Source organism: Pelophylax lessonae (assembly GCF_965119305.1).
Source record: "Pelophylax lessonae genome assembly, chromosome: 3".
NCBI classification, from domain to species: domain Eukaryota; kingdom Metazoa; phylum Chordata; class Amphibia; order Anura; family Ranidae; genus Pelophylax; species Pelophylax lessonae.
The window spans coordinates 22,478,859-22,494,041 of NC_138770.1; the positions used below are offsets into that span (position 1 = coordinate 22,478,859).

General features: G+C 45.8%; 4 protein-coding genes across 4 annotated transcripts in view; 2 read left to right on the forward strand and 2 right to left on the reverse strand.

Annotated features, from left to right (window-relative positions):
- LOC309550245 (uncharacterized protein) overlaps window positions 1–15,183 on the reverse strand; it is a gene marked incomplete at its 3' end in the record, with an annotated part of 2,091,994 nt that overhangs the window by 1,900,262 nt on the left and 176,549 nt on the right.
- The window catches only part of LOC309550782 (uncharacterized protein), a 197,420-nt gene that overhangs the window by 6,007 nt on the left and 176,230 nt on the right, over window positions 1–15,183 (reverse strand). The gene's annotated exons all lie outside the window — the stretch shown is intronic.
- The window catches only part of LOC309548876 (uncharacterized protein), a gene marked incomplete at its 3' end in the record, with an annotated part of 42,111 nt that overhangs the window by 209 nt on the left and 26,719 nt on the right, over window positions 1–15,183 (forward strand). The window lies entirely within an intron of this gene.
- Window positions 923–15,183, forward strand: part of LOC309548875 (gastrula zinc finger protein XlCGF66.1-like) — a gene marked incomplete at both ends in the record, with an annotated part of 73,619 nt that continues 59,358 nt past the window's right edge. Inside the window, 2 exons of the mRNA XM_082248805.1 lie at window positions 923–991; window positions 2,607–2,741. Coding sequence (XP_082104931.1) covers window positions 923–991; window positions 2,607–2,741 — 204 coding nt within the window. The remainder of the gene's footprint in view (window positions 992–2,606; window positions 2,742–15,183) is intronic.

Here is a 15,183-nt window from a genome sequence, read left to right on the forward strand (position 1 = left end):
ATAAATTCTAGTAATATGGTCTCTAAACAAACAGCACTGACAATAAATAGACAAGACAATGACCATCCTGACTAGAGATGGGCTCGGGCGTGTTCGAGTTTGCATGTGCCCGATCCCGCCAGGAAACCGACATTGCACTCCGCTAATCACAGGCAGTGAGACATTTCCCGATCCACAGCTGCACAGATCAGTAAATGTCTCACTGCTTGCTGACTGCAGTGTCAGCTTCCTGGCGGGATCGGGTACATGCGAACTCAAACACGCCTGAGCCCATCTCTAATCCTGACCATACATGGCCTACAAAGGGCAATTATTACACAACACAGGCAGCCAATGGGCAATTGTTACAATATGCAGCCAACACAATGATGGAGTGCAGGGGTCAGGAGTATGGAGCCCCTTACATTGCTGGTCAGGAGGAAGAAAACATTCCCCAGCCTGCCATGAAGAATATGTTCCATCATTGGTGTCAGAGGGAGGAAAATACTGAGGGATTTGAGGGAAGTATAGGAGCTGAGGGGATGTGAGGGTTTAGTGAAGCTGGAAGACTTTAGGGGCCTCTGAAAGGGTAATGTATCTGAAGGATGCTGAGAACCTTGAGGGGGTAGTCAGGTTTTAGGGCTCTGAGGGAATAGGGGGCTTGAGGGCTCAGGGGACTCTGAGGGACAGAGGGGGGTCTATGATTGTCCTCCCACCCCACCTGCACTTATTTTTCAGACATTACAGAACTGGCAATCTTAACCATCTTATTGTCCCACTGGTCATGTGATTTGTTCTGGAATATTATGTAAGAGGAAGAAGAGAATTTCTTCATTCGTTGGTGAGCACTTGTTCTTAGAAGAGTTCTGTTTCATCTGCAAACCAGCTCAGAAACCAAACAAATCCAACAGAGAAAAGGGAAATTCTGATCTGGCAGGCTAAGATGGTCCAAGGTCCTCCAAGATGTAACAAATTTGAAACAGTCCAGATTAAATGTGTTCTCGTGGGGAGAGTAGTTCTTAACCACTTGCCGACCGCCGCAAGTAAAAATACTGTGGCGGTCAGCCCCTCACAGGCAAAGTGACGTATCGGTACGTCACTAGCCTGTGAGGCTCTGGGGAGTGAGCGCGCGCTCCCGGATGTGCGCTCCCGCTCGGTCACGGGCCCCCCCGCGCATGTGCCTGGCGGACCCGATGTCTGCCGGTCACTCGCGATCGTCCGTTAGAGCGGGAGAAAGGCAGGCGGCTTATGTAAACAAGCCGACTGTCATTCTCCCCTGTGTAAGAATAGTGATCATACGGTTCTACTATGTAGGACCGTTGATCACTGTTCCTACACCTCAAGCCACAGCCAATCACAGTTAGAAACACGCCCCTAGGGACACACTTAACCCCTCCCTCTCCAAAAAAGTTAACCCCTTCACTGCCAGTGTCATTTTACAGTAACAGTGCATATGTATAGCACTGATTACTGTAGTAATTTCACTGGTAACCCCAAAAGTGTCAAAAAGTCAGTCAAGGGTCCGATCTGTCCGCCGCAATGTCGCAGTACCACAAAAAAGATCGCAGATCGCCACCATTACGCGTTAAAAGATCGCAGATCGTCGCCATTACGCGTTAAAAAAAAAGAACAACAAAAATCTTTCGCTTAGTTAGTAAACGCAATAACTTTTGCGCAAACCAATCAAAATTCGCTTTTTGCAATTTTCTTTTTTTTACCAAAAATATGTAGCATAAAACAAATTGGCCTAAAATGTTAAAAAATTCCGATTTTTACATTTTATATTTTTGGGAACTTCATATAAAAAAAATGTGAAAAATATTGTTATTTTTGCAAAATTGACGCTCTTTTTTTGTTTATAGCGCATGATCAAAAAATCGCACAGGTGATCAAATACCACCAAAAGAAAGCTCTGTTTGTGGGAAAAAAAGGACGTCAAATTCGTTTAGGTACAGCGTCGCACGACTGCGCAATTGTCCGTTAAATTCACGCAGTGCCGAATCGCAAAATAGGCCCTGGTCAGGAAGGGGGTAAAATCTTCCTGGGCTTAAGTTGTTAAATGTACAGCAACTCTCCTATTACCACCCTCAAATCCACATCCTATTATTGTGACCAATACCATCCAAATAATTCTTACTTTTATTTCCCAAAATGATCTATCTACAAGGAGACCTGTATAGATCAAATGACGGCACCAATGAGGATGGAGGAGGACCGGAGTCACATGACTGAGAAGATACTAAACCTCACCCTGGAGATCATCTACCTGCTGACCGGAGAGGTGAGGAGGATTCTGGGAGGTCACATGACATCACTCGTATCTATATTAATAAAACACAGACCTTACTGGAGAGGTGAGGAGGATTCTGGGTGGTCACATGACATCACTCGTATCTATATTAATAAAATACAGACCTAACCGGAGAGGTGAGGAGGATTCTGGGTGGTCACATGACATCACTCTTAACTCTATTAATAAAACACAGACCTGACTGGAGAGGTGAGGAGGATTCTGGGAGGTCACATGACATCACTCGTATCTCTATTAATAAAACACAGACCTGACTGGAGAGGTGAGGAGGATTCTGGGACTCTAATATGATATTCTTATGGTTTCTTCAATACAGAGATTTCCGCCTCTGAAGTCAGGAGATCATTTGACCATCACAGTGCCTCCATGTGACTCCCTAAAACCTGAGAGACACAACATGCAGAAGATTCTAGAAGCCACCAAGAAGATGATGGAGCTGCTGACAGGAGAGGTGAGCGGTGCTGGGAATTCTGGGACATTATCCAGTAACAGACAAGGAATGTGTCTGGATGGTTACATAGTTACATAGTTACATAGTTACATAGTAGGTGAGGTTGAATAAAGACAATAGTCCATCCAGTTCAACCTGTGTAGGTGTGTGTGGCTGTAATCATCTCACATACCCCTGAATGTTCTGATCCTTGAGATGTAAGTCTAAGAGTCTTTTGAAAGCCACTATACTACCCGCAGAAACCACCTCTTGTGGTAGAGAATTCCACAATCTTGTAGCCCTAACAGTAAAGAACCCCCCACGTTGCCTGAGGTTAAAAAGCTTCTCCTCTAATCGCATTGTATGCCCTCGAGTCCTCATGCAATCCCTTCGAATGAACAGCTTTTTTTCTAAGCTGGGATCCCCATTAAGATATTTATAAATTGCTATCATGTCCCCTCTCAGACGTCTCTTCTCCAGGGAGAATAAATCGAGCGATTGCAGCCGCTCTTCATAGTCAAGGTCCTCCAATCCCCTAATTAGTTTAGTTGCCCTTCTCTGGACTCTCTCCAGCTCCAACACATCCCTCCTGAGGACTGGCGACCAGAACTGGACAGAATACTCCAGATGCGGTCGGACCAGAGTTTTATAAAGTGGAAGTATTATAGTCTTATCTCTGGAATACATCCCTTTCTTTATGCATGCTAATATTCTGCTGGCTTTGGCAGCTGCCGCTTGACATTGCATGCTGTTGCCTAATCTATCATCAACCAAGACTCCCAGATCCTTCTCCATTTTTGATTCCCCCAGGGGTTCCCCTCCTAAAGTGTATTGTGCTTTTATGTTTTTAGTCCCCAAGTGCAAAACCTTACACTTCTCCACGTTAAACCTCATTTGCCATGTCGTTGCCCACTCTGTAATTTTGTCCAGGTCATTCTGTAGGATATCTGCTTCATGCTGTGCAGTTATTGCCCTGGCCAATTTTGTGTCATCTGCAAAAACTGATAACGCACTACTGATCCCGTCCTCAATGCTGTTTATGAATAAATTGAACAAGGTTGGTCCCAGGACTGAGCCCTGGGGCACCCCACTTACAACCTCAGACCAGTCTGAGTATGCGCTGTTTATTACCACCCTTTGGACACGGCCTTTTAGCCAGTTCCGTATCCAAGAGCAAACTCTGCGGTCGATGCCTGCAGACCTTATTTTATAAATTAAGCGCTTGTGGGGAACTGTATCAAACGCCTTAGCGAAATCCAAGTACACCACATCCACTGGTCTGCCCCTATCTAGCTCACAGCTCACCTCCTCGTAGAATGTTAAGAGATTGGTTTGACAAGATCGCCCATTTGTAAACCCGTGCTGATTACTGCTGATGATGTTGTTGTCTTTAGCAAACTCTACGATATAGTCCCTTATCATCCCCTCTGACAGGCCTATAATTTCCCGGGATATGCCTCTGGCCCTTTTTGAATATTGGAATCACGTTAGCTTTCTTCCAAATCCCTGGTACATCTCCTGTCCTAATACTGTCAGCAAAGATCAGGAACAGTGGTCTGGATATAACCTTACTGAGTTCCTTGAGTACTCTTGGATGTACGCCATCCGGGCCTGGTGATTTGTTTGTGTTAAGTTTATCCAGCCTTTCCCTGATTTCACCCTCTGTTAGCCATAGTGGCAAGTCCTGTGTATTACTACTAACCATACAGTCATGGTCAGTGTACCCCTCCTTTTCCTGTGTAAATACTGACGAGAAAAAAGCATTCAGCACGGTTGCTTTTTCAGTGTCCTCTGTAACCATCCTCCCATCATCGTTAATTATGTGTGCAATATGCTCTGCCCTAGTTTTTTTGCTGTTGATATATTTAAAGAATTTCTTTGGGTTTTTTTTTACTATCCTCCGCTATTTGTCTCTCAAAGTTGATTTTAGCCATCTTGATTTCGTGTTTACTTTTCTTATTTGCCTCCTTGTATTGCTCGAAAGCTGATACTGTGCCCTCTGATTTATATTTCCTGAAGGCCAATTTTTTTCCCCTAATAATTTTTGTAACGCTACGGTTTAGCCAGCCAGGTTTGGCTTTGTCTCTTCTAAATTTATTTCCCATAGGAATGCACTGCAAGATGCATTTGCCTAATATGTTCCTAAAGCATTCCCATTTTTCCTCTGTGGTCAGGGATCCCAGGGTTTGGTCCCAGTTTACCCTTTCCATCAATGAGTATAATTTTGGAAAGTTAGCCTTTCTGAAGTTTAGGGTTCTTATGTTCCCCACTTGCCTTGTTATATTGTTATTTACACTAAATGTGATCATCCTGTGATCGCTAGAGCCCAGGTTGTCCTGGACTACTACCTCCGAGATTAGGTCTGGGTCATTAGTGATCAATAGATCCAGGACTGCATTTTCTCTAGTTGGAGAGTCCACCAACTGTGACATGTAATTATCCAGTAAGGTTTCTGTGAATAGGCGGGCCTTCTGTGAGTGTGTAGTCCCCTCATCCCAGTCAATGTCGGGATAATTGAAGTCCCCTAATATGATGACTGATCCCAATTTTGCCACTTTACTCATTAGTGCTAAGAATTCCAGCTCTACCTCCTCCCCTTGGTTAGGTGGCCTATAGCAACCCCCCACAACTACTTTCCCCTTTTCTCCTTCCCTATGGAGTTCAACCCACACAGATTCTAACTCCATACTCATCCCTTCCGTAATGTCACTCCTTTCTATCACCTTTATATTGTTCTTGGTATATGGTGACTGTATCATTGTGTGTGTCAGGTTCCTATAAGGCAAATTCATCGGGGGCCGCATCAGCAGTATAGTTGCCCGCAAGGTGACGGTGTTATCTGTAGTTTTGGCGTGTGCTGGGTACGGAGAACGGGGCTCAGGAGTGCGCTGCGCATGGAGTGCAGGGTTGCGTGCAGAGTTTTGGCGTGCGCTGGGTATGGAGTGCGGGTTCAGGAGTGTGCTGCGCATGGAGTGCGGGGTTGCGTGTGGAGTTTTGGCGTGCGCTGGGTACGGAGTGCGGGGTTCAGGAGTGCGCTGCGCATGGAGTGCGGGGTTGTGTGCAGAGTTTTGGCGTGCGCTGGGTACGGAGTGTGAGGTTCAGGAGTGCGCTGCATATGGAGTGCGGGTTCAGGAGTGCGCTGCGCATGGAGTGCGGAGTTTTGGCGTGTGCGGGGTTCAGGAGTGCGCTGCGCATGGAGTGCGGGGTTGCGTGCAGAGTTTTGGCGTGCGCTGGGTACGGAGTGTGAGGTTCAGGAGTGCGCTGCATATGGAGTGCGGGTTCAGGAGTGCGCTGCGCATTGAGTGCGGAGTTTTGGCGTGTGCTGGGTACGGAGTGCGGGGTTCAGGAGTGCGCTGCGCATAGAGTGCAGGTTTGCGTGTGGAGTTTTGGCGTGCGCTGGGTACGGAGTGCGGGGTTCAGGAGTATGCTGAATATGGAGTGCGGGTTCAGGAGTGCGCTGCGCATGGAGTGCGGGGTTGCGTGCGGAGTTTTGGCGTGCGCTGGGTACAGAATTCGTGGTTCAGGAGTGCGCTGCGCATGGAGTGTGGGGTTGCGTGCAGAGTTTTGGCGTGCTGGGCTCAGGAGTGCGCTCTGCTCCTATCCTCCCACCTGTCTCCACAGCCCTCAGCACCCCCCCAAAAAAAAACCCCCAAAAATCTCTCTCCATCTGTGCATTATCCTACCTTCCTATCTGTCCCTTCTCTGGTACAAGCCCTGCCTGTGTATTGGGCAAAAAGCCCGCTCTCAGGGTGCAGCTAGCTGACAGGAAAAAAAAAGCACTGACACTAATAGCCGGCACCGCTAGAGGGAGCAGGAGATTGGCCGGCCAGTCTCCAAGGACACATCTCACGCTCCTTCTGTCCTAGCGGCGCCAGCAGATTGAGCTGTGTGCATGCCCGGCCAGCCGGCCGCGCATGCGCACAAACACAGCGGCGCCGCCAGGAGAGGAAACGTGAGATGTCTCCTCGGAAACCGGCCGGAGGATGTATTTTTTGCATGACCGTGACACAGGGGTGGCAGGCAGCCGCGGGCCGCCTGAAAAGGCCTAGCGGGCCGGATTCGGACCTCGGGCCTTGTGTTTGCCACCCGTGCTATAAGGTGTCAGGATGTCACTGTTTATTTCTCCATGGAGGAGTGGGAGTATTTAGAAGGACACAAGGATCTCTACAAGGACATCATGATGGACAATAGAGAAGGCCTTGTGGTTCGCCCGGCAGTTGGTTCACGGCAAATTTTGCTTGTTCGCTACCCGCCAATTTTGCGAACACATGTCGTTGTTCGCGGTGGCCATATTAGTTTAGGTAGGTAAAGGTCTGCTGTGTTCATGAGGGAGAGATTGCCAGACACAAAAAGCTCTGTTTAGATCCACAAAAGCACTTTTAATGTATTATAACTGGTGTGATAGACCAGTGGCCCCCCAATGCCACATATTGAAGTGGGGTGTTATTTAACAGTATACTTTTCTAAGAGTGTATTTTAGTCCTGCAAAAATGTGGCCTCTTTTGCTGTGTTAACTCTGCTACACACAGTGACAACAGTTACTGGCCAATTATTTGTAGAACTGGTGTAATAAACCTGTGGCCCCCCAATACCACAGATTGAAGCGGGGTGTTATCTGAGTATACTTTCCTAAGTGTATTTGTGTCCTGCAAAAATGTGGCCTCTTTTGCTGTGTTAACTCTGCTACACACAGTGACAACAGTTACTGGCCAATTATTTGTAGAACTGGTGTAATAAACCTGTGGCCCCCCAATGCCATAGATTGAAGCGGGGTGTTATCTGAGTATACTTTCCTAAGTGTATTTGTGCCCTGCAACAATATTGCCTCTTTTGCTGCGTTAAGTCTAATACACACAGTGCCAAACTCACTGGCCAATTTTTTTAACAACTGGTGTGATAAACCAGTGCCCCCCCCCCCAATACCACATATTGAAGTGGGGTGTCATCTGAGTATACTTTCATAAGTGTATTTGTGTCCTGCCACAATATTGCCTCTTTTGCTGTGTTAACTTTGAAACACACAGTGCCAAACTCACTGGCCAATTTTTTGAACAACTGGTGTGATAAACCAGTGGCCCCCCAATACCACATATTGAAGTGGGGTGTTAATTAACAGTATACTTGTCTAAGATTGTATTTTAGTCCTGCAATAATTTGGCCTCTTTTGCTGTGTTAACTCTGCTACACACAGTGACAACAGTTACTGGCCAATTATTTGTAGAACTGGTGTGATAAACCTGTGGTCGCCCAATACCACAGATTGAAGCGGGGTGTTATATACATTTTTTCCAGATATACTGCGATTCTCTAGAGACTTTTGTCACAGGGTAGTTTAAAAACATGACAGGCAGAGGAAGAGGCAGACACTTACGCAGGGGAGGTAGGGGTAGGGCAGGAGCAGTAGGCCAGAGCCAAAGTGTGAAGTTGCAGAAGGTGCGTTCAATTACGTCAAAGGATGCAGCAGACTTGGTTGAGTGGTTTACTAAGCCTTCCTCTTTTGCACCCTCCTCATCCTCTCTATCTGCACCCTCTTCACTCTCTTCTGTTTGCACCCCCAAAGACACCACCACAAAAACCCCCACCACATACCCTCCGCTTGAGTCTCTGGAATTATTTTCTGATCCATCACAAGACATTTGCGATGTGCTGCCATTCTTGGCATCGGATCAGGAAGAGGAGGTAGCAACAGCCGCCACTCAGCAGTCTGACGACAGTACCCAGATCAGCCCAAGGAGGTTGGTCCCCGCTGTTGCTGCCTACTCCGAGATCTCAATTGTTAGTGGTGGGGAAGGTGGCGTGGATGATGACGTGTCTATGGACATCACGTGGGTGGCCACAAGAGAGGAAGAGGAGGGGAGTTCAGAGAGAGAGACGGACCGGCAGATAGGGAGGAGAAGCACGCAGAACTTGCTTTGCACAAGAGGTACAAAGCAGACTGTAAATGTATCAGGATCGAGCCATCAACCATGTACAGTCACATCTGGCGCTCTCAGGACTCCGGCACATGGCTCCGCAGTGTGGGATTTTTTTAATGTGTCTGCTGCTGACAACAGTGTTGCCGTTTGCAGACACAAGCCCAACACTCACCTAGGGACAACCGCCTTAAGAAGGCACCTGAACTCCCATCACTGAGCCCAGTGGGAGCAACACCGTCAGAACCCACAAAGCCACACTCCAGGCTCTCACCATCTAGCCTCTTCTCCTTCTCCTCTCTCCTCACATTTGTCCTCCACTCCACCTTCCATGATGCCGTCGTCACGTTCTGGAAAAAGGCAGGCTTCTCTGGCCCAAATGTTGGAGCGGAAAAAAATAATGACGACGGATAACCCTTTGCCCAACGTTTGACTGCTGGCTTGTCGGAACTGATAGCCCGCCAACTACTGCCATATCAACTGGTGGACTCGGAGGCCTTTCGTAAATTTGTGGCCATTGGAACACCACAATGGAAGGTCCCAGGCAGGAAATATTTCATGTGAAACAAGGGTAAATATTGCCTCAACAATGATATTCACAAAAAGTGCTTAAGTGCGTGAATAAATAGATAAAAGCTGATATACAAGAAGTCCAATAATGCTTAAAAACCATTAGTAGCTACAACACCACAACAATGGATAAAAGCACAAAAACCAGCTTATATGCATAAATACATATATAAATAAATGAATAAATAAAGTCCTTTTTAAGTGCTTAAAAATCAAGGTGATCAAATAGTTAATCGCAGCAATTTTTAAAAGCGTAGACTTGATAGAAGTGATGTGAAACCTTCACCTCCACACCTTCACCCAGTGCTCTTAATAAATACTCCTTACCAGAAGGATATGACCCCTTGATTATAGGGGGTCGCAAACAGCATTAGTATCCACAATAACTCCAGGCCATCCTTATCACTGTCTTCTTGCCAGAAAAAAGGTGTGTGACCAGGTATTTATGGAACTCGATTTACAGGACATCCAAATGCAATAAAAAGAAGACTCTGATAGTGCAGTGTGCCAGTATAATCAACAATTTAATAATAAAATTGCACTTACTCCACAGCAGGGGGGATCGTGACCGATAAGCGCACTCACCTAGCTCATGACAGTGTAGACTACCTTACATATATAAAAATGAATGAGGCATGGATCTCTGAGGAATTCAACACATGTGACCAGTAGACCATGTTTCATTGAAATTCCTCATGCCAGGCCACAAATATCCGCCAGACCGCCATCCACCCACAACAATTCCTGGTCCTTGTCTTTTCTAAATACAGCGGCATAAAAGGCATTTCATGTCCATTGAATGGTAAATTTTTGGGGCCTTTCAGGGCCGACAATTATTTTTTCTGTCAATGCCTATTGTACCTCCAGCCACAGAATACATCTTTCTTTGCTGTCAGGTAAACCTATGTGGGCTAATTTTTGGGGCCTATACTGGCCCACACTTACTTCTGTATCCTGTGAATGCCTAATGTACCTTCAGCCACAGAATACTACGTTCTTAGCTGTCAGGTAAACGCATGTGGGCTAATTTTTGGGGCCTGGAATGGCCGACACTTACTTCTGTATCCTGTGAATGCCTAATTTTTCAGACTGGAATTGAAAATCAATGGGTCTGTAAACGTTCCGCCAAATTGTGGAATGGATGCGGACCCAATTTACCGATGTGTGAATGGCCTCTATATTTATTTGACATGTATTTACTGGCTGCTGTCAGTTCTGGCTGATTTATGAAAAATAACAAAACATTTTTTGCTGTAAAAAAAAAAAATAATAATTTTAGGGCAACTTTTCCAATTGCAATACTTCTGTTATGATATTGTCCATGTGCTGGGACTATTTGTGCACAGCTAGTATGTCTTTTGTGGCTGCAAATATGACCTAAAGGTTTTTTTAAGTTCGCCTCCCATTAAAGTCAATGGGGCCCGCCGCAAACTTGCGGTTCGCAGACTTTTGTTCGCGAACCGCCCCGGCCAATGTTTGTCCATCACTAATGGACAATCAGCTGCCCCTTACATCTCCAGGCAAGAGGAGACTTTATTGTAAAGAGAGAGCAGTACGGAGGCTCCACCTAGATCCCCCATCATCTGATAAACACATAGAAACAATGTATTCAGTCAGTGTGTGTGTTTCCTACAGATGGATCCAGTAATGGGAACCCACCAGAGAGAAGTCCCCGTCCTCTGTATTCCCGAGATTCCACACAGGAAGGTCACACCATCCCCCACCATCATCAGGTAGATGGATCCAGTAATGGGAACCCACCAGAGAGATGTCCCCGTCCTCTGTATTCCCGGGATTCCACACAGGAAGGTCACACCATCCCTCACCATCATCAGGTTGATGAGGAACAATCACTGATAGTTATGATTTTTATACAAGTATCTTTGTTATAATGAATGTTTTATTATATATTCAGAGTGGAATCCTCGGAGATGATAATATTGATATTAAAAAAGAGTATAAAGAGGAGGATGAGGAGTATGGAGTGATGGAGGAGTTTTCAGAAGGACACAAGGATATGATGGAGCCACCTAATACCAGGAACCCACCAGAGAGATGTCCCCGTCCTCTGTATTCCCGGGATTCCAAACAGGAAGGTCACACCATCCCTCAATGTTACAAGGTTGGTGGGACGGAGCATCTAGAGTATGGACTCATTGAAGTGATTTTTTTAAATGTGATGTCACAATATTGAAGCTTATGTATTACAGATAACCTCTTCTATTATTTTCTTGGTATAGTGTGAAGAGCCAATTGATATAAAAGCTGAGGGTAAGGCAGAAGAAGAAGAGACATATGTGAGGGATTATCAGCAGTCTATGGAGGAGGATGGAATAACGGGGACATTTATAGAGGAGGACACTCCTACAGAGATCAGCACAGGTGGGTCATTAACACTAAATACATTCCTCCACCCATACTGCTCACTGATTGGTCCAGAGTAGGGCAGGGACTGGGTGATATCAGCCTGTAATCCCCTGGTCACTTTCCTGAGCTGTGTTCCCCATCCTGTATTCCTGTATTTCTCTCGGATAATCTTCCTTCTCTGTGCTGCAGACACAATTTATGTGTCTAGACTGGATTTATGGAGATTCTGGGGTTCAGCTGGCAGCAAAATGTTCATTTTCACCAGAGGAGTTACTAGATCTAGGCATCTGGGGTCAGGGTCGGGACAAGGGGTGGGCAGGAGGAGCGGCTGCCCTGGGCACTGTGGTATCATGTGAGGTGGGGGGGGGGGCATGCAAGGAAATTAAGGGGGGAAGGGATCTGTGTTGGGAGGAGGAATTTAAGGAGCAGCAGGGGCTAAGAATTGTTATAGGAAGGGAAATTTGGGTGTGTGCTAGAAGTGGTGATTCATGGGCGATTTGTGTTGGGAGGGGGTGGGAGAAGGGGATTTGTGCTAGGAGGGTAAATTTTTGGGGGGTTGTACTAGAATAGGTGATATGATAAAGGGGGGAATTGTACAAGGGGAAGAATTTATTTTGGGGGGGGCAGGATTTGTGCTAGTAGGGATGTGCGGGGTAATCATGCAGATTAGCGCCCAATGTTTTTTTTTTTTGGGGGGGGGGGGGTTTTGCTGACACATAATGCTCCTTCATATTGGGGGGGGGGGGCACAGTTTGGCATGTTCGCCCTGGGCTATAGGTGACCTTTTACCGGCACTGCCTAGGATAGGTGATTTAGATTTTCTTCCCCATGCCCAGGTCTAGTAAGCTCTCTGATAGAACAATTCTCCCAGGGTTACTTACTCTGCTGTTAAATGGCTGTGCCTGAGTTATGAGTCCTGACCCTTACACTGTATAATTTATATTGTATATTACATACTCCTGACCCCTGCACTATATACTCTATGTTGTACATTACAAACGCCTGACCCCTGCACTATATACTCTATGTTGTACATTACATACTCCTGACCCCGGCACTATATACTCTATGCTGTACATTACATACTCCTGACCCCTACACTATGTACTCTATGTTGTACATTACATACTCCTGATGCCTGCACTATATACTCTGTTGTACATTACATACCCCTGACCCTTACACTGTATAATTTATACTGTACATTACACACTCCTGACCCCTGCACTATATACACTTTGTTTTACATTACATACTCCTGACCCCTGCACTATATACCTTATGTTGTACATTACATACCCCTGACCCCTGCACTATATACTCTATGTTGTACATTCCATATTCCTGACCCCTGCACTATATACTCTATATTGTACATTACATACTCCTGACCCCTGCTCTATATACTCTGTTGTACATTACATACTCCTGACCCCTGCACTATATACTCTATGTTGTACATTACATACTCCTGACCCCTGCACTATATACTCTATTTTGTACATTACTCCTGACCCCTGCACTATATACTCTATTTTGTACATTACTTAATCCTGACTTCTGCTCTCCCCTCTCTACATACTGCTATATATACACATAATATGGATTCTCTTTTGTTACTCCCATTTTCTACCAGCTGGACATTTTATATCAGTAGATAGTGAGTAGGTGTCCCACACATCAAGGCGTGGCCTGGCGTAGGTCCAGACTGAGACTGCCATTTACTATCATACAGCAGGTCTTGACTTGATGTGTGGCTCCTCGGACACCTAGTCACCCTCTACCATTTACTAGTTACCTTGAGGGTGGAATTGTAAGATCCTCAGAGACAAAATGCCCCTGACAATGTCAAGCCTAATGCAAAATGCGTTGGGTGGAGTCAGACTTGACGCAACCACGCCCCCATAGCCGGCCTTTGTGAGTGAGTGCGGGGACGCCACAGCACTTATCTCTCCAGCGTTTATGGATACATGTCTGCTAATGTCATTGTACATGTGAGTTTGTATTTTGGATTTATAAATGTTATTGGTTTTTTACGGTATCACGCTATGTCCCTGTTCATTTCCTTGTACACATGGCCTCTGAGTACCTGGTTTTGAATGTCTCCTGTGCCACTTCCTGAATCGAACAACACCTGGCAGGGTCTCTATATTGCGATAAGCGTGCTGAGGTCGATCCATTAAGTTGGGTGACCACTAACATCTGGTAAGCAGCTTCTTTTGGGTGTATGGTGATCCATCCACGGATGACCCCTTTTCTTCCATCTCGGAACGGAGTGGTATCTGCTTGCTGGGACTTGTGGTTCTTTTCTTTTATAACCCCCCCCCCTTTTTTTTTTTTTGCACAATTTTTGGATTTTCCTTTTAATAAGGACTTATATGGACTTTTGTAACAAATCTTGATTGAGTTTACTATTTGTTTAATCACTTTGCAAATTGCCACATAATTATGTTAATAATTACTTTTGGGTCTGAATGTCATATTTTGGATAGCGCTGCACATATATGTTTATTGTCAAAGACAAAGCTGTCTGATGTGGGCGGAGTCCTGGTTTAGGGGAACCAATCTGCTTATGTCTAGTAATAATCTTTTTATTTCTATTTTAGTACATGGACGGGAGATGAGGAAAAGCTCAGAGGATTGTCTCACTTTGTCTCCAGACTGTAAAGTAGAAGATGAGGACATCACACAGTATAGTCCAGGAGAAAACCCGGCTACCTCAAATGTCCATCCGGCACCACACAGTGTAGATGGACCATCGTATTCCTCTTATCCTGAGGATCCTCAGACTGTGAGGGACGGTGCCGGACCATCGTATTCCTCTTATCCTGAGGAACCTCAGACTGTGAGGGACAGTGCCAGACCATCGTATTCCTCCTATCCTGAGGAACCTCAGACTGTGAGGGACGGTGCCGGACCATCGTATTCTTCTTATCCCGAGGAACCTCAGACTGTGAGGGACGGTGCCGTCCTTCCAACAGATAAGAGGTTTTCCTGTACTGAGTGCGGGAAGTGTTTCCATTCTAAATCCAAACTTAATGTACATAAAAGATCTCACAGGGATGAGGAGCTATATTCCTGTCCTGAGTGTGGGAAATTTTTTTCACAGAAGTCCCATCTTTACAGACATCAGAGATCTCACACAGGGGAGAAGCCATATATCTGTCCTGAGTGCGGGAAATGTTTTTCAGAGAAGTCTCCTCTTTACAGACATCAGAGATGTCACACGGGGGAGAAGCCATTGTCCTGTAATGAGTTCGGTAAATGTTTTTCACGGAAGGACCATCTTTACACACATCAGATATCTCACGAAGAGAAGAAGCCGTATTCCTGTCCTTAGTGCGGGAAATGGTTTTCACAGAAGTCCAGAGTGAGGGAATTGTTCCTCACTGAAGTCCTGTCTTCCTGTACATCATGGATCCCACACAACCCTCGAGGTGTATTAGTGCCTTGAGTTTGGGAAATGTCTTCTATATGAATGTTGGTGGACATGTGGGGAAGAAGCACACCCTGATATACACCTCAGATATACTCCATGGCTGATCTTCATCATGTAAGAAACACTTCATAAGGAGATCAGAGATCACCAAAGACATGGATGAAGTGTTGTTCCG